The sequence below is a fragment of the Hyla sarda genome, chromosome 1 (genome assembly GCF_029499605.1).
Source record: "Hyla sarda isolate aHylSar1 chromosome 1, aHylSar1.hap1, whole genome shotgun sequence".
Lineage (NCBI taxonomy): Eukaryota > Metazoa > Chordata > Amphibia > Anura > Hylidae > Hyla > Hyla sarda.
The window spans coordinates 506,097,211-506,117,043 of NC_079189.1; the positions used below are offsets into that span (position 1 = coordinate 506,097,211).

General features: G+C 41.9%; 1 protein-coding gene across 10 annotated transcripts in view; it reads right to left on the minus strand.

Moving 5' to 3' along the window:
• Nucleotides 1-19,833, minus strand: part of PPIP5K2 (diphosphoinositol pentakisphosphate kinase 2) — a 117,544-nt gene that overhangs the window by 12,749 nt on the left and 84,962 nt on the right. For 3 of the 10 annotated variants that reach the window (XM_056537516.1, XM_056537518.1, XM_056537517.1), the window contains exons 25-27: nucleotides 19,609-19,782; nucleotides 11,525-11,591; nucleotides 4,985-5,074 (exon numbers count right to left, since the gene is read on the minus strand). In XM_056537516.1, coding sequence (XP_056393491.1) covers nucleotides 4,985-5,074; nucleotides 11,525-11,591; nucleotides 19,609-19,782 — 331 coding nt within the window. The remainder of the gene's footprint in view (nucleotides 1-4,984; nucleotides 5,075-11,524; nucleotides 11,592-19,608; nucleotides 19,783-19,833) is intronic. The other 7 variants (XM_056537519.1, XM_056537520.1, XM_056537524.1 and 4 more) reach the window with 3 other exon arrangements.

Sequence of the window (19,833 nt, forward strand, 5' to 3'; positions counted from 1 at the left end):
ATTGGTGCTAGAAAGTTAAACAGATTTGTAAATTACTTCTATTAAAAAATCATAATCCTTCCAGTACTTATCAGCTACTGTATACTACAGAGGAAGTTGTATAGTTCTTTTCTTGTCTGACCACAGTGCTCTCTGCTGACACGTCTGTCCTTGTAAGGAACTGTCCAGAGCAGGAGAGGTTTGTTATGGGGATTTGCTCCTACTCTAGAGACAGTTCCCAACACAGATAGAGGTGTCAGCAGAGAGCACTGTGGTCAGACAGAAAAGAACTATACAACTTCCTCTAGAGCATATAGCAGCTGATAAGTACTGGAATGATTTAGATTTTTAAATAGAAGTAATTTACAAATCTGTTAAAAGGGGTACTTCGCCCCTAGACATCTTATCCCACCTATCCAAAGGATAGGGGATAAGATGTCAGATCGCTGGGGTCGCGCTGCTGGGGACCCCGGGGATCGCCGCTGCAGCACCCCGCTATCATTACTGTGCAGAGCGAGATCGCTCTGCACGTAATGACGGGCAATACAGGGGCCGGAGCATCATTACGTCACGGCTCGGCCCCTCGTGACGTCACGACCCGCCCCGTCAATACAAGTCTATGGGAGGGGGCGTGGCGGTCGTCACGCCCCCTGCCATAGACTTGCATTAAGGGGACGGGCCGTGATGTCATGAGGGGCAGAGCCATGACGTCACGCTGCTCCGGCCCCTGTATCTCCCGTCATTACACACAGAGCGAACTCTCTCTATGCAGTAATGATGGCGGGGTGCCGCAGCGGGGATCCCGGGGGTCCCCAGCAGCGGGACCACGGCGATCTAACATCTTATCCCCTATCCTTTGGATAGGGGATAAGATGTCAGGGGCGGAGTACCCCTTTAACTTTCTGACACCAATTGACAAAAAAAAAAAAAAAACCCTTTTCACCGGAGTACCTTTTTAACATTGCCTAATAAAATAAGTAACTTTGTCATCAAAGACGTTTCCCCATCCCTTTGAGTGATGCTATACTGCTAGGCTATGCTATCATTTTAGGATAGTCAGGGTCTGACCTATAGGACCCCATTGGTTGCCAGAATGAAGGAAAAGTAGTGCTGCATCCCCTTTACTGTTATTCCTTCGCTGTGCAGGGAACTGCAAGACAACCCTATTCAAGTCAATATGTCTGGCTGCAGTTCTGGAGCATCATTGTGTCTGGGAAAACTCAAAAGGGACACAGGGCTATGGCCCCATTTATTCACATGATCAGGGGGAACCAGTGATCAAAAAACAATGGCATATCTTGGAAATATGCTTTCACTTTAAAAGATGGGAAACACTAAGTGGCTGCTGGAGTCTCTTTGCAAGTTTATTATATCCAGTGCTGCCCAGCACTTCCATCCATCCTGGATTACAGCAATAAGTCAGCTGGATACTGAACATTAAAATCTATAGCAGCTGAGGCATTACCAGTGAAATATCTAATATGAATGTAACATGATTCACCCATGCCTTGTATTAGAGGATGGACAAACAGAAAGAGACCAACCCTCTGTTAAGCCAGTATTACATGTAGGTAACAGATACCATGTAGCCGTAGCACTTCTATAACTACATCACCATTTCTACCTTGTAGTAAATATATTAGAGTGATCTGGTTTTCTCCTAATGCTCTTTAACAATGTTCTCAGTGATCTCACATCAGGCAGTACTGGGGCAGACATTTCTGGAACCAGATCCTTATCTATAACCTGCTAGTTCACTGCCTAATACAGTGCGAAAGAGGTACAAAAAGGAAATGAAAAAACATGAGCCAACCATGGCTGATACAATCTTTATCATGTACAACGTGCTCTAGTGCCAGAGGTCAGTAACAGCATTAGCCAACATGTTCAGCAGCAAAGTAATAAACAACAGTTGAAATTTAACAGACTCCAGTCTATACCTCACAAAGCATCCTGGGAACCGAGATCTTAAAGTCACACTCCATCTGTCAGTCTGACGGAATAATTGCAGCTACATCATTGCCAACATTATTTCTGTCTAAATGCATACTGCCAAGTTAGGTGGAGAAAGAAAAATGGATTGGGACCTAGATACCCTACTTTTCTTGTTAAAGGGGTATTCCGGCTATATACATCTTATCCCCTATCCAAAGGACCGTCACGTCCCCTCCCATAGACATGAATAGCCCCATCCAATAAGATGTATAAAGCTGGAATACCCCTTTAACCAAAGCACACAATCCCTTTTAAGGGTGCGTTCCCACAGGGCATATACGCAGCGTATTTGACGCTGCGCAAAATTTATGGCAGCAGCGGGAAATACGCTGCATATCCCTTGCTCACTATACACACAGGGCTTTCCGGCGGGAGCCCTATGTGTGTAGTGAGTTTTGGAGGCGGGGCCGTGTGCCGGCGTGACTGTGACGCGCGGCCCCGCCTCCAAAACTCACTACACACATAGGGCTGCCGCCGGAAAGCCCTGTGTGTGTAGTGAGCAAGGGATACGCAGCATATTTCCCGCTGCTGCCATAAATTTTGCGCAGCGTCAAATACGCTGCGTATACGCCCTGTGGGAACGCACCCTTAGACAAGATTTGCTTCTATATTTTGAAGAACAAGCTCAGGGAAGGCCCTTTGTGATCCTTAACATGTACATATAGATGTAATGCTTAAAGGTCTTCATACTTTAATCCATGTAGTACAGGTAAGGGTCAAGCTTTAACAGTTCATAAGTGACAAATCAAAATGGCACAAACCACAGATACAAACAAAGAGTCACAAATACAAAGCCTGAATTACCAAATTTGTAAACAGATTTTTCCTATCGCAATAGAGCAGGTGAAATTCATGGAAACAATCTGTGGAAGAATAACTCTCTGCAGGCCCTAAAATCTGCAAAGATTTTTTTTCTGCTGTGTATAAATAGGGTTTTCTAAATTCACATATACTGCAAAAAATACACTGATGTAGACTTTTGATAGATTGAAAAAAAAAATAAATAAATAAAAGTCAGCAACAAATAGGCCATGTGTAAACACATGAAACAGCCAGGGAGGGGGCAGTCAATGGGGCCAACATATTATAGTGCAAATAATATTCCTTCAAACTCCTAAATAAATATTCAGCAAACAAGCAAAAAACAGTGTCAGTTTTCACCTCCAATCACCAATTCCAAGAAGCATCAAGTTTACTTGTCTCCAAAAATATGTAACGATTTACACACAGTAGCAAATTGACTGGTAAGAATTGAATACTAAATACTGCTAGTCTATATATGCACATATTTTGCAAAACTACTGTTCTATATGTTGACTCTATTCACATAATTCTGCGTATAAAAATAGCTGGGCTATAACTATGGGGGAATTTTGGTGCACATAAAGGTGCTATATCTAAAGCATTTCTAGATTTTATTTTTGCTGGTGACAATGGATCTACAAAATCACCCAATTGTGGAGGGGAAAAAAAAAATCTTGTTTCACACACAGCATTTTATTTTGGTAAAAGGCCCCTGCAGTTTTTCATGCACTTTATTTGAGCCAAACCCAGGAGTGGATTAACCCCTTAAGGACTCAGCCCATTTTGGCCTTAAGGACTCAAACAATTTTATTTTTACATTTTCGTTTTTTGTGCGACCAGTTGTCCGTTGTAATGCCATCACCCACTTTATCATAAAATGTACGGCGCAACCAAAAAAATACTATTTGTGTGGGGAAATTAAAAAGAAAACCGCAATTTTGCAAAGTTTCGTTTTCACGCTGTATAATTTACGGTAAAAATTACATGTTTTCTTTATTCTTTGGGTCAATACGATTAAAATGAGACCCATGATTACATCGTTTTTAACCAAATTAGTACGTTTAAATTTTGAAGACCTATAACATTCATTTTTCCGTATAAGCGGTGGTATGAGGGCTAATTTTTTGCGCCGTAATCTGTACTTTTTATTGATACCATATTTGCATATATAAAACTTTTATTCCAAAAAAATTGATAAAAAATGTATTAAAAGGTTATAAAAAAAGCAGCAATTTTAAAGTTTTTTTTTATTACGTTCACGCCGTTCACCGTACTGTATCATTAAATTTTAATCGTTTGGATATTTATGCACCCATCGATACCAAATATGTTTATTAAATTATTTTTTGTAATTTTTTTTTTACACTTTTTGGGGGTGAAATGGGGAAAATGGGACAATTTACATTTTTATTGGGGGAGGCAATTTTTCAACAAAGTTTTACTTGTTTTTTTACTTAAAATTTTACACTTTAATAGTCCCCATTGGGGAATATTTATAGCAATCATTCGATTGCTAATACTGTTCAGTGCTATGCATAGTGCATAGCACTGATCAGTGTTATTGGTCATCTTTTGCTCTGGTCTGCTCAATCTCAGACCAGAGCAGAAGACCCCAGGAGACGGACGGAGGCAGGTGAGGGGACCTCTGTCTGCTGTCCTGGATGATCGGATCTGTATTGATCATGGCATCTGAGGGGTTAATGGCAGACATCCGCGCAATTGTGGATGTCGGCCATTACCGGTGGGTCCCTGGCTGCTACTAGCAGCCGGGACCTGCCGCGCATGACCCGAGCATTGCTCGCGGTCATGTATAGGACGTAAATGTATGTCCTGGTGCGTTAAATACCACTGCACCAGGCGTATATTTACGTCCTGCGTCGTTAAGGGGTTAAAAAGAAAAGTGAAATATTCAAAGGGTGGACTTTTTACATATTGCGGCTGACTTTGGCTCAAAAAACTGCAGTGGATGTTTTTACAAAGAAAAAAAAAATCTGTGTGGTTGTGACGGTCCCCTGATAAAAATATTTTTTATTTAGCTAAAATTAAAATTCTAGAAAAAGGTGTATTCTATAAAGCTTACTGTAACAAGTAGCCATTGTTAAAGCAATGTAAAACTATGGAGGAGCGTTCTGAAGCAAGGCCAGTTGTGGGTGCACAGCTACTCTACTGTGCAGCAGGGAGGATGGAATACCCCTAGATTCCTTACCTCGTAGTAGGGAGCTCCCATAGTGACTTCTGGTTTTACACTTCCCAGAATGAGAATACTTCCTGGTTTCTTTTTTCTGTGAGTGAGGGTCTGCAGGGAGACATATTCCAATGTGACCAGCTACCAGGGAAGTTTCAAGTGTGGAGAGGGGAGTCATAGAAGTGGTGTATTTTAGAGATATTTTTTGCTGCCAAAATATATGGTATATATATATAACAATGGTAGACTGGCAGATCCAGTGGAATAGTACACATCAGTTTCTCAATATAAATTACAAAAAAGAAAAAAAAAAACATAAAAAAAAGGCTTCAGAGAAATAATAAATTGAAAACAAAAATGACCTGACTAAAGGAGAAGAAATAGTGACAGTGATTAAAGTGTCGCTCTTTTACACCTTTTGTATATCCTCAGTGGTCTGTGTTTAGAAGAGAGGAATTCAGTAAAATCCAGCAGCAGCTTCCTACATGCTGGTAACATCACTGCAATTATTCTAAGGGAATCAGTCAGCTCTATGTCCTGCTTAGAACTGCAGACATGGGCAAATAGCTGATAGGGAGATAAAACAAAGAATCACCATCTCTATACCAATAGACTGGGGGGAAAAATTAGACCCAGGGGGCTGAAAGCTTTGCGCAGAACTGCTTATTTTTTATTGCTTGTTTTTAAAAATGGCTTGTTTCCTCACTACACAGGAAGCATGTTGAGTACTCCGCTGCTCAGCGTTTGGAACAAACTGTTCCGAACGCTGGAGTCGGCGTTGAGAGCTCATGACTTCATAGCCCTCCCCCTCAATGCAACGCCTGTCATGCCCCCTCCCATAGACTTGCATTGAGGGGACGGGGCGTGGCGTCATAAGGGGTGGAGCTAGATCTCCCGACACAGAGTCCAGCGCTCTGAACAGTTTGTTCCCAACGCTGAGCAGCAGAGTACCCCTTTAATACTTAGGAACTCTCAACTTGTTTCTTCCCTTACTTATTCTCAGAAGTGCAGGTTAAGCTTTCCCATATATATGACATTTTTATATACTTAAATGGGTGCGGTCATATTGTGAAGTAAGAATCTGGGGTCTCAAGGTCTCGGATATTCAGGAAAATATTTTATTTTAGTAATAAAATTTAAACAACAGTGGTATGTACCATATAAAAACCGTGCATACATTTTATATGATACATACCACTGTTTAATTTTATTACTAAAAAAAATATTTTCCAAAAGTATTTTCCTGAATATCTAAGACCTTGAGCCCCAGATTCTGACTTTTTTCTTAGACACTGTGGGTATAGGTGTCAGCTGGGCGTCTCAGGTCTATTTGTTGATTAGTGTGACAAGAGCCTCTCCAATTTTGCACTTATGGGTGCTGTCATATGTCAGATAAATATCAAAAGCCTTGACCAGTCAGGAACAAACTGTTCAGACCCCGAAGATCAATAGATTCCATAGACATAAAGCGTGAGAAGTAGCACAGGACTTAATGCTTCTCTCCCCACTTGTAGTATTTTATTGATTTATTTATATTGTTTTACAGGTAGACTTTAAAATACTATTTCAAAGATGAAGTGACCAACATTACACTTGTGTACAGCTATAGCAAGTGCAACTGCACATAATAAAATGGAACAGGAAACTTCTATAGTGCTACCTTCTAACCAGAGGAGTTCAGTGATAAACGGGGGCATTTTAGCCCAAATAATCAGTACATTGGTGAGATAAAAAGCACTTACATTTTACAGGAAAGCTGCAGTAAGATGAACGTAGCTTTATGCTTTCAACAATTACTGCAGTGATAAAATGGGCTATGATGGGTACAATAGTGAATGTCAAAATGATCATGACAGCACCCAATGAAACCTTGTTTAAGTCAACAGGATCAATTGGGCGCTCTTGGTGTCCATCATGTGACAGCACTAGCACTCTGTCAATTTTGTTTTTTGGTACATGTGAAGAAACAGAGAAATGGAACTGATGATGCAGGTGCGAACAGAGCCTTATACTGTATGTACACAAATTTGGCTGGGTTCACACTAGTATTTTTGTGTACATTTTACAGCTACAAGTCCCAATGCCACAGCAGGTCTGTTGATGTGACACCTGTCTGTTTAGGTCATCAGATCCGCTGTTGGGCCAGGACTTGCAGGAGTGATATGGTTGCAAAAATGCAGGCATATCATGCTAGTGTGAACCCAACCTAAAACTTAAAAGGCTTCCAAAAAAAAGTGGATAAGCATAAAATACAGACATATAAGCTACAATGTAAAACAAGATAATGGGAATTTGGGTATCTGAGATCTGAGGCCCCTGCCATGGTCCTAGAGTCATTGGTACCTGGTACCCATTTAAGCATATAGATCATTGCACATTGGCTGCGTTTCTCCTATGAAATTCATGAGGAGTTACAGTGTAATATTGGCTTCCTTGACTTAAAGTTTCTCTTTATAAGTGAAATGAAAACCCATAGAAAGCAAATAAAACCGCAACAGAGACAAATAAAAAATAGAGAAAATGCTAGCTAAACAACGAAACAGAAGCTGGCACAGAATAATACAGACCCAAATCTTTACAACCGTGAAAAGTGGCAAGTGTGCAAAGTACGTAACATTTAAAACTGAGACACAAAAGGAAATGGGTATCGATCCTTTCAACTTAGTAGTGTAGGGTAAAAAAATCCTAGCCTGAAGTAAACTAGGGGATCGAGAATAATAATGATACAAAGTGTCGGCATACAGGGCAATGGTAAATAGATTACAGGCCAGCATTTACAGCAACCTGCACGCTAAAAAGGACAAAAAATAGCCTGTAACTGCTGAAGGAATAGTAGGACAATGATATCCCTGCATTGACTTACTATTGCCGATTACAGTAGCCCAGCTGTAATATATGTAGCTCTCTAATATTAATTACTGAAATATCCCTTTGGTGAACGTGCCCAGGTTCATTTTTTTATTCAGTCTATTATTCAAATATAATCCATGATTAATTAAAGTGGCAGGATACAAGTGTAAAACTGTCCGAGAAGTTAAAGTGATTCGATTTGTCACGGCTCCGCAGTTGCTGACTTTAGCCTGCATAAATTAGTTCAGCTTTCAGGTGCTCAGAGTCTCCTAGGACTGTATCCACGTTTTCCAGCCCACCGGAGCACCTGAAAGCTGAACTAATTTATGCAGGCTAAAGTCAGTAACCCCCGAGCCGAGAAGTTTGTGACGAATCGAATCACTGTAACTTCGCTCATCTTTACTGTCCACAACTCAGTAGCCCACTGATCACATGAGAAGCCTAAAGATTGCTGAAAGTCCCATAGACTTGCATAGGACTTCCAGTAAATCCAAAGATCCCTTCCTTTAGCAGCCAACAACCTGCAAGATACTACGTTGTCGCCATTTCCAACATCTATCCTGCTGCTGCAACATTATTGATGTTGCACTTAAAGGCTGGAAACCTCATACCTGGATATTCTCTTTGGGTAGGTAGCTATTTATGCACAGGTACCCTCCAAACCTTACTAAAATTTACCTTATAGCATGTCCCCAAGCTGCTTTACCCAGATATCCATCCTCCTTTGTCGTAAAACTGTAGTCACTGAAAGACCACTTTACCATGGTTTCCATTAACCCAAATAACTAGCACAACAAATAAGCATGGCATCAACACTCAAATGGCTGGAAAAGATGCCGGTCAATAGTAAATTGGCTGTGTCAGGACTCCTATGCTTTCTTGTCTGATGATAGTATAAATATGGGGATGCTGACCTCATGGATATATAGAGTTCTATGGCTTAATTCAAGATTATCATGCAAGTTGTTCAAATGCTCCGATTATCTCATAATGAGAAAAAGAAAAAAACAAAAAAGAGACAAGCGCCCCTAGTGTAATACGTAAATACGATTCAATGAAATATAGGATGGTCTCACTCACCCTGTACAGTTGCGCTAAGAGCACAACGTCTTTAAGCATATTATACAATAAAAGTATCGGGTCCTGCTGGTCCCAGGATGTCTGGTCCAGTATTGGTAATGGAATAGTAGGCAGAAAAAGCAGGTACTTGCATAGCACTGGTTCCCTAACTAATCAATAAACTTGTAATATGAAGCAGTTTATAATATAAACTGTTTATTAGAAGCATACATCACACGTTTTTGGCCCGGATTGGGCCCTTTCTCAAGATAAAAGTGCATAATAAAATCCAGTGAAAGCAAATCTCTTATACATACACACATAGGTGTCAATTAGGTAACTGTGTGCTTTCACTGGATTTTATTATGCACTTTTATCTTGAGAAAGGGCCCAATCCGGGCCAGAAACGCGTAGATGTGTGCTTCTAATAAATAGTTTATATTATAAACTGATTCATACTACAAGTTTATTGCTTTGGAAGGGATCCAGCACTATTCAAGTTCCTGCTTTTTCTGTCTACTATTCTAAGTATCTCATGATTGACATCTTTCCCTGTATATACAGTTAAAGGGAACCAATCAGCAGATTTAAGCACATATAATGGTCTACAACGCGTTATATACTGTATGCTAAAATTGTTATCCTCACCATCCCCGGGGGGATGTTTTTGCCCCCAGGGATGGTGAAGATATTAATTTATAAAGTCCCCCCGGCAAGTAGTCCCCTGGGCGGGGGCTTACACTTACTAGTTCCCATTGCTCCGGCCGTGGTCCCGCCCGCTCGCCTTGATTGACGGCGTGCGTCACCACTCTACTCTGTCTGTTAAAGGAGCCGACCGATGACGCGAGCAGTCATTCAAGCCGTCGGGGCGGGGCAACGGGATCTAGTAAATCTAAGGCCCTGCCCAGGGGACTCCTTCCCGGGGGCTGGGGGGACTTTATAACTTCATATTTTCACAATCGTCCCCCAGGGATGGTGAGGATAACGATTTTAGCATATAAAATGCATTGCCAAGCATTATATATGCTAAAATCTGCTGATTGGTTCCTTTCAATTTCAATCAATGTGTGTGGGCGGAGGAAGCAGGACTCTCAGGCTCTTCCTTTGAGTCCTACCAGAATCAAGTCATAGAACCACTATTCAGCTATCTTATGGTTCCATATAATAGGGTATCATAGGAGACCCAACAGATTCTCTTTTACCTATGTCCACTCCCCATGGTGACATAATGCACCCACATGTGAATCCTTATCACAGCATGCAGGAGGTGAAGTGCTCAGTCAGAACATGCTGAAGCTTTATGGAGATTTTAATACGGTGATTATTACCAAGTGATCATTTCTAAAGGATTCTCAGTTAACATATACAAAACCTGTGAATACACATAGAAATAAACACAGCAATATGTGGATGAGAGATATAAGCTGAGGACAATGCTATAGGAATGCTGTCATTTTGCAGAATCTTTTGTTCCTGTGGCCAAAAATTCTAAAAAAAGACAATTACTTTTCTGGTGACATCAAATCTTTCCAGAAAATTCACACAACAAACCCTATAAATCAGGTAAGCTAGAGATCACAGGGATTAAAGGGGTTTTCAGGGAAAAAAATACCTATCCTTGCTCCTACTGGGAGACCATCCTGTTCTCTGTTTCCAGTGCAGTTCTGTTCTGCCGCTTCCAATGATGTCCCGATCCCCCATTCAGCGCAGTGACTGGCTAAGAGAGGATTATAGGAAGGCAGAGGAAAAGGAGCCCAGCACAGAAGATCTCACAGTGGGAGTAGAAGGGAAGGCAAGCATGCCGCCTTTCATTTTTTTTTTTATTCCACAGGGACGCACAGGGATAAGGGTAACATTTGCCTGGAAAACCCCTTTAAGTATAGTGAGGAGTAGAACATGACATCTTGACAGAAGAAGGTATTACTTTATACAGGTTGGTTGTTTATGGCAAGCGATACATTTATGTATATATTAGTTTAATATAACTCAATAATAATTTTTTTTTTTTTTTTTTTTTTACTAGAGGTACAAAAATGTAGGGAGATGCAGAACACATACTGACTGTCTCCTCTTCAGTTTCTACTATAAGATTAGCTAAATTCTTATATTACAAGGTGCCATAAATGAACAGATTGTTTGCACCTTCTGTAATAATTTGGGCCAAGAAAGATAATTCCCATTATGTAGGGAGCAATTATGGCATACCCCGTGGATACAACATAAATGTCCCAGATGGAAATATCCCTTTAAGACCCTCATGCGAATAGGAAAAAGTTGACTGAACCCTCCAATTTCAATGGGACCGGCTAACTGTTTAGTGTGTATGGAGGATACTGAGACTATGGCCACCTTTACACACATTGCCATCCTAGTTGTCCCACAAGGTTCAAAAACAGTTATATTTTCTTATCTATGAAAACATTAGTTGCATTTTGTAAGTCTGGAGATTATTTTCTCTATAAGCGAGCAGCAACAACACGTGGTTGTCAACAAGCACAGCAGCTTATTAAAAATCGCTTGTCGCTGCCATGCTTGGATGCACTTTTGCATTGAGCAGTAAGTTGGAAAAAAAAAGTTACTGGCAGCTCAGCCTGTTAGCATTGTCCCAATCGGTTTGTCAAACAGCAAAATAGGTTAGGAAAGTATACTTACCTAAACCGCTATGCTTCTGCTCCAGAAGTCGGGCTGCTCTTAGATGGCTATTACTATCTGATAGTACCTGGGAATAGAGATTAGGTTTGTGATTAGATTCATATGAGCAAGCCACCCACATAAGGCAACCCATCTCTGACATGTAACGTTAATAACAATACTTGATGCAAGATGCACGTTAGTGGGAAAAGAACACAATTCTCATGCAACAATTCCCTTCTGAGAGAAGTCCACTTCACAAATGGGACCTGTGTTCATGGAGTGATGCAAAGCAAGTGTCCAATATATATTATAAGACACAAAAATTACATACGAATGAAGGGGAATAAAGCAAATGGCTGGAGAAACGTCACATTGCCAACATATTCAAGAACACATCCTGTATGGAATGAAATGCTGGATGCAGGCAGCACAGCAATGCAAAAAACACAAGGCAATATAATCCATGCATGAAGCCTATGAAAATAGGAATATGTTACAGGCTGTACCCAATGTAAAGCATGTACCCAGTTCCTGAAACAGAATTAGCTGTTCAGAGGAATAGGGCTAGTTTCACAGAACCTCTTCCATTCTAAATGGCAATATACAATGAAGTAAATGGTTCATCCATTCATGTACAGATGGAAATCATATCATAATCTGAGTCTAATATCGGTTCATGCATTATACAGCTGCACACGTCAGCCCTGTAATGTCCCAACACAACCAAAATCGTCATGTCCCTCCCTTAAAAATGAGTGATGTAGTTATTCTCGATAAGGTGCAAACACCTCCCATGGCTGGGTGAACAATGAAGTCAGGGCTGACCGAAAGTAATCGTTCCAAATTGTGAGGAAAAGGAAACACAAATAGGGGACATTTCATCTGAACCAGATAACATTGATGCTGGTATTATGTCTGGATTATAGATAGCACTGTGTGTCTCATGCAATTGGATAGCGTGGCTCACGAAAGGAACCATGAATTTTACAATGTACTAGAAAATTCTTAAAAGGGACCTGTCACCATGGCAGAATATAGTGGAAGGAGTTGAGCAGATTATTTATTATACACTGCTTAAAAAAATAAAGGGAACACTTAAACACCACAATGTAACTCCAATTCAATCACACTTCTTTGAAATCACACTGTCCACTCCGGAAGCAACACTGATTGACAATCAATTTGACATGCTGTTGTGCAAATGGAACAGACAACAGGTGGAAATTAAAGGCAATTAGCAAGACACCCCCAATAAAGGAGTGGTTCTGCAGGTGGTGACCACAGACCACTTCTCATTTCCTATGCTTCCTGGCTGATGTTTTGGTCACATTTGAATGCTGGCGGTGCTTTTGCTCTAGTGGTAGCATGAGACGGAGTCTACAACCCACACAAGTGCCAGGATGGCACATCAATGCGAGCTGTGGCAAGAAGGTTTGCTGTGTCTGTCAGCGTAGTGTTGTGAGCATGGAGGCACTACCAGGAGACAGGCCAGTACATCAGGAGATGTGGAGAAGGCTGTAGGAGGGCAACAACCCAGCAGCAAGACCGCTACCTCCACCTTTGTGCAAGGAGGATTAGGAGGATCACTGCCAGAGCCCTGCAAAATGACCTCCAGCAGGCCACAAATGTGCATGTGTCTACTCAAACTGTCAGAAACAGACTCCAGGGTGGTATGAGGGCCCGACGTCCACAGGTGGGGGTTGCACTTACAGCCCAACACCGTGTAGGACATTTGGCAGAGAAAAAGATTCGCCACTGGCGCACTGTGCTTTTCAGAGATGAAAGCAGGTTCACACTGAGCACATGTGACAGAGTCTGGAGATGCTGTGAAAAACGATCTGCTGCCTGCAAAATACTCCAGCATGACTGGTTTGGCGGTGGGTCAGTAATGGTGTGGGGTGGCATTTACCAGAGGTAGCCTGACTGCCATTAGGTACCGAGATGAGATCCTCAGACCCCTTGTGAGACCATATGCTGGTGCGGTTGGCCCTGGGTTTCTCCTAATGCAAGACGATGCTAGACCTCATGTGGCAGGAATGTGTCAGCAGTTCCTGCAAGAAGAAGGCATTGATGCTATGGACTGGCCCGCCCGTTACCCAGACCTGAATCTGATTGAGCACATCTGGGACATCATGTCTTGCTCCATCCACCAACGCCACGTTGCACCACAGACTGTCCAGGAGTTGGTGGATGCTTTAGTCCAGGTCTGAGAGGACATCCCTCAGGAGACCATCCGCCACCTCATCAGGAGCATGCCCAGGTGTTGTAGGGAGGTCATACAGGCACGGGGAGGCCACACACACTACTGAGCCACATTTTGACTTGTTTTAACGACATTACATCAAAGATGGATCAGCCTGTAGTATTGTTTTCCACTATGATTTTGAGTGCGACTCCATAACCAGACCTCCACGGGTTGATAAATTTGATTTTCATTGATAATTTTTGTGTGATTTTGTTTTCAGCACATTCAACTATGTAAAGACGAAAGTATTTCATACGTTTAGTTCATTCATTCAGATCTAGGATGTGCTATTTTAGTGTTCCCTTTATTCTTTTTGAGCAGTGTATATTGATATATAGTTTTGTTGGAAAAGAATTAGTATAATTTACAATATTGTGCAAAAGTTTTGAGCAGGTATAAAAAAAATGTTTTAAATAAATCAGCAAAGTAAGATGCCTGCCATTGTCCTCCTTCAAATATTTAGGTATTCACATCAGTGCTCGAGATGAGCATTTCGAATGGCTCAATGTTATGTCATATTTAGTAGGCTTTGGCAGAAGACAACTACATGGTGTAAACTCACGTTAGGGGTGAGGAGTTGCACAAACCTGACTAAAGAGGAGTTTCATATATATATTTGTCATAATGCTCCCCTCTGACTTCCCCTCCATATCTTTCATAAGATTGATGTCCCCAATCCATATCCTTATTACCTTGCTGCTCAACATTAACATGAATGAAGCAAAAGAAGCAAGCCTACACACCCAGAAGATCTGTGGTCAGTGCTCCAAATGTTTGGAACAACCTCCCTGCAGAGTACCTTCAAAAACTGTATGCAGTTATACCCAGGAGAATTGATTCTGTTTTGAAGGCAACAGATGGTCACATCAAAAACTGATTGGATTAAAATTTATTTTTAGTTTATTCACTTTACATTTTGTTAAAGGAGATATGCAGCACTGATACTTAAAAAAAATAACTTTACCTATCTGATAGATCTTGTAAAGACCTATCCAGCAAGATGTCTTTGGTCAAAATCGGTTCAGCAGTTTTCTTGTAATTGCCTCCTAAATATCCCTCTGTTTGCATGCATGGAGGGAGAAGCAGAGTCATAAAATACTCCATTTCCCAAGATCCTCCTCTCCTACTTCCTGTAAGCTGCTGCCCTTCCCCCTACTCCCCACACTGAGGAAACTATAATAAAGTAACGCCCCACTCCCTCCCATCCTAATGAAGTCCCCCATCCTCCCCTGGTCCAATAGAAATGCAAGCTGCGTGCTGTGCAATATCATATTACAGCAGTGTTTTCAAACTGTGTGTGTCCAGCAGTGGCAAAACTACAACTTCCAGCATGCCTGGAAAGCCAAAGGCTCTATTACATGATATTCTACCATAAAGAACACTGGATATTGGCTGTCCAGGCATGCTGGGAGTTGTAGTTTTGTCATGGCTAGAGATATACTGTTTGGAAACCACTGCTGTAATCTGTTGAGTACAGGCGCAGAAGCCAGCAGCTTTATCATAGCGGTACGAGAGTTGTTTATTGTAGTAAACCTATAATAGTGCTTTCCAAACTGCGTCTCCAGCAGTGGCATAACTACTACTCCCAGTATGCCTGGACATCCATTGGCTGCCCGGACATGCTGGGAGTTGTAGTTATGCAACAGCTGGAGGCACCCTGTTGGGAAACATTGGTGTAGTCTGAAATCCATTTGCTGTCTCATCAGAAGCTCAAACTATTGTTCTGCCTCCCCCAACTGCTTTACACTGCAGCTCTTCTCCATTACATCATAATTAGTCCCTTTTCACACGGCCGTTGTGCTCAGTCGCTAAGGCCGTCAGGCTCCCCTTTTTTTTAGCCTTTTAAGGCAGTTAGAAAGACTGGAGCACAACGGGCAACAACAGGTCCCAACGGATCTGATTGACTATAATGGGGTCCGTCAGGCGCCATTATTTTTGGTGGCGAATAGCAGGAGAAAAAGACGGCTAGTGCAGTAATTTTTCTCCCACTATTCTCCTAATGGGCGTCACACTGCTGTCTTATAACAGCAGTGTGAAAGTAGCATTAGACTCAAATAGACAATGGAGTTAAGCTGTACTCGCAAACTGTAAATTTCCCACTGTCGTTATGATGCCCGTTAGGAGAATAGCGGAGAAAGTTTACTGCAATAAACGCTATTCGCCGTAAAAAATAATGGCGCCTGACGGACCACATTATAGTCAATGGGATCCGTCGGGTCCAGTTGTTGCCCGTTGTGCTCCAGTCTTGCTAACGGCCTTCAAAGGCAAAAAAAAACTAGGGGAGCCTGACGGCCGTTAGCGACTGAGCACAGCGGCAGTGTGAAAAGGGCCTAACTATGATGTGATGGAGAAGAGCTGCAGTGTAAAGCAGTTGGGGGAGGCAGAACAATAGTTTGAGCTTCTGATGGGACAGCAAGTGGATTTCAGACTACACCAATGTTTCCCAACAGGGTGCCTCCAGCCAAAGGCTGTCCAGGCATGCTGGGAGTTGAAGTTTTGCCACTGCTGGAGACAGTTTGGAAAACACTATGATGTAGATCTATCATTGTTGTCTTAGGAAAGTAAGTTTTGAAGGAATATTTTTTTTTTTATTTAGCTTTGCTTACGTGTGACAGATTTATCATACTATACCCCGGGGGGTTGATAAATTTGGTGTACACAAGCAAAAAAAACAATAATTCACTTCAGAACGGCACTTTCTCTCGTCTACTCTAAAGTCACAGTGGAGAAAAAAATGTGCAAGAGAATAAAAATATGGGGAACCCTATGTGTTTTTTTTTTTTCAACAATAAATAAAAAATAAATTAAAAGTGTGTGTGGCTCCCAGTATTTTCAGTATCAGCCAAATGCCAACCAAACAGCCTGATGTTACCAGGGTGGGCGAGGACCATTGATACTGGCCCTCCCCAGCCTAAATAATGCTGGCCTGTTACCGCCTAGGTCCAATAAGCGCCATATTTGACGCTCCGGGACTGTTAGTACCGTCTCTTCCAGCCACGCCTGGGGCGGTGGTTAACGGGGTAATAATTGGGGGTTAGCACTAGCTGGTTTTGGGGCTAACGCTAAGCCCTGGCTTAGTAAAGGATTTCGTCCATAATACAGCTTCTACTACTAAGCCTGTAAAATAAAAATTATAAAAACACAACACGTTTTAAATTTTTTTAATGGGAGTTATCCCTCTGCACTGGCACTACAATTCCCATCATGGGAGTTGTAGTACAAGTGCTGCAGCAGCCTCCCATAGCCAAGGGATGTGCAGGAGCCATTCCTGCCATCCCTCAGTGCTGTGGTGTTACTACAACCACCATCATGGACCAGACTTTGGTCCATGATGGTGGTAGCAGTATCACCGCAGCGCTGAGGGACGTCAGGAATGGCTCCTGCACATCCCTCGGCTTCAGGAGGCTCCTGCAGCGCTTGTACTACTACTTCCATGATGGGAGTTGTAGTACCAAAATAGAAGGACAGATCGCAGTGGATCTCACTCCTGAGATCTGCTGTGCTCTTCACTTATCAGACAGGGAAGCGGGTGGCATCAGCGCTCGCTCCCCGGCCAGTGGGGAATTAATCTCTGCCCGGACCATGTGACAAGTCAGGACTCCCGGCGGGGGATTTGACTTGCGCTGCAGAGATTCTCCCACCGGGAGTCAGCATGCTTGCCTATGGGGATTTGCTCCTGCTTTGGACAGAGGTGTCAGCAGAGAGCACTGTGGACAGAAAAAAAAAAGAAATCCAAAAAGAAAATAACTTTCTCTGTAGTATATAGCCGCTAATAAGTACTGGAAGAATAATGATTTTTTAATAGAAGTAATTTGCAAATCTGTTTAACTTTCTGGAACTAGTTCATAAAAAAAAAAATGTTTTCCACCGGAGTACCCCTTTAAATGGAAGTTATATTAACTTTCTGCACAAAACTATGTATGCATCATCTCTACCGCTTTATGATGCTCTTCGAACAGACTGCTTGTTCAACACAAGAGGCTCCCCTTAAGGAGTGATCTGTCTGCACATTTATTTTAAAAAAATCAATATATATTTTACCCCGCCATATGGACTTTGAATGGAGTGGCAGCACACACCACTGACTACTATCTCTATTTACACCCCTCCTAAAAGTTTGGTGAAAAGAAATTAGGAACTCCGGACCCCCACTCTACTGATCAATGGAAGTTTTTATAACTTCTCCCATTTTCTACATGGGAATGCTTGTTTAAAGGGGTACTCCGCCCCTAGACATCTTATCCCCTATCTAAAGGATAGGGGATAAGATGTCAGATCGCCGGGGTCCCGCAGCAAGGGAACCCCTGCAATATAGCAAGCAGCACCCACCTGTAACTGCTTCTGGAAGCGCTGGAGGATCTCAGGCTCTAATGCCTCCTATATTGCAGGGGTCCCCAGCGGCGGGACCCCGGCAATCTGACATCTTATAAGATGTCTAGGGGCGGAGTACCCCTTTAAAGGTTTGGATTAGCCAAGCCTTACTTAAAATTCAAAAGAGATACAAGCTGCTCACAAATGAAACTATTTGCACAGGACTGCATTGACATAGTTTTATAAAGAAAGGCAGGTGAAAATATAGGAATACATGATAAGAAAAGATTTCCTGCCATTATTACTATTAAAGAAGGTGTATCAATCTCCTTCCCATGTGATTGCACATTATATGTGCCCTGCCCAAAGTTATCTTGGATGTTTTACTAATAAGTCTGACGACAGTCAAGCAAAACCCAGTTGGTCTAAATGAGATTGGGACAGAGATTTAGGAGGACAATAGGGGTCATTTTGGGATGGGTCTCCCAAGTCCTCCACTAAGAGGTTACTATGGACGGATCCGCAGCGTATTTTAGAGCGTGAATCTGCCGACTATGGACCCTACATTGTGTCTCCATCTGTGCCTGCTTATAGCAGCAATCCACCGGTACGAGCAGACACGCTGCGATGTGCGAGTCGCCGCACGCATGCGCAGTATACTCGCACACATTGCCGCTATGAGCAAGCACAGATGGAGGCACACTGCCGCTATGAGCAGACACAGATGGAGGCACACTGTAGAGGTCCATTGTCGGCGGATCTGCAGCGTAAAATACGCTGCAGATCGTCTGTGTGAACCTACCCCCTTAAAGTGTCCAGATCTACAATGGAGAATTGCCCTTTTGCAGTTTTACATATATTTTTGTATTTTGTGTGTCTTTTACATATATTTTTATGATATGATTGGTTCTGTAAGATTTTTTTATTGAATAAATATTTAGCAGTGGGGACAGCTGTCTTATATTGGATGTCTCCTCTAGTCCTTGGTTGTGGTACTCTATGGGGATGCAGTTGTCCCACCTGCTCGGTGGTGTATTTTGGGTGCAGTTTAATGGAAGAAGTGTTGTGCATAAGGTATTAGTGAACACGAAGTGATGATTAGTATTGAATTTTAACTCTTGGTTAACATCAAGCAAATAAAATATTCACTGCGAACAATTAAAATTCTTTTTGACCCCCATTGGTTTAATAGCATCATATTTACCATTAATTTGCTCAACAATTAAAAAAACTTATGTGATGCTATAATATAGCCTTAAAGGACAGCTAAGCCAATCAAATGTGTCCAATTTTATTATAACCAGATATACATATATGGTTTTCCTCAAAAAAACAAAACCTATAAACATCACTATAAAAAGGATGTTATTAGACTTCTAGAAAATGCAATGTTTAGACAGCTAAACACAGCAACATGTCAGTGGTGTAAGTGTACTGTCCATACTGCCATAGAGGCACTGCGATGGTGATTAGATGTCCTTTAATACCATTTCTGGTTGGTCTTTAAGTTTAAACAAAATGTTTTAGTGAAGTAAAGTTTAAAAACCTGTTGAAATGAGCCAAAAATACTGGATGTGAAAGCCAATGATTTAGGGGACACAGGGGAAGAAGTGATTTGATCCCCTGATCTGCGTCTTCGACGCCCAGAACCCACAGCACTGGTGTAATGCATCCAGGTACCGATACACTCTGGGCTAGACACACTCAGGGGGCTCTCTTCCTAGAAGTGAGAAAGGGGGCAAAAACAAAGCAAAGCATGCAAAGTTAGAAA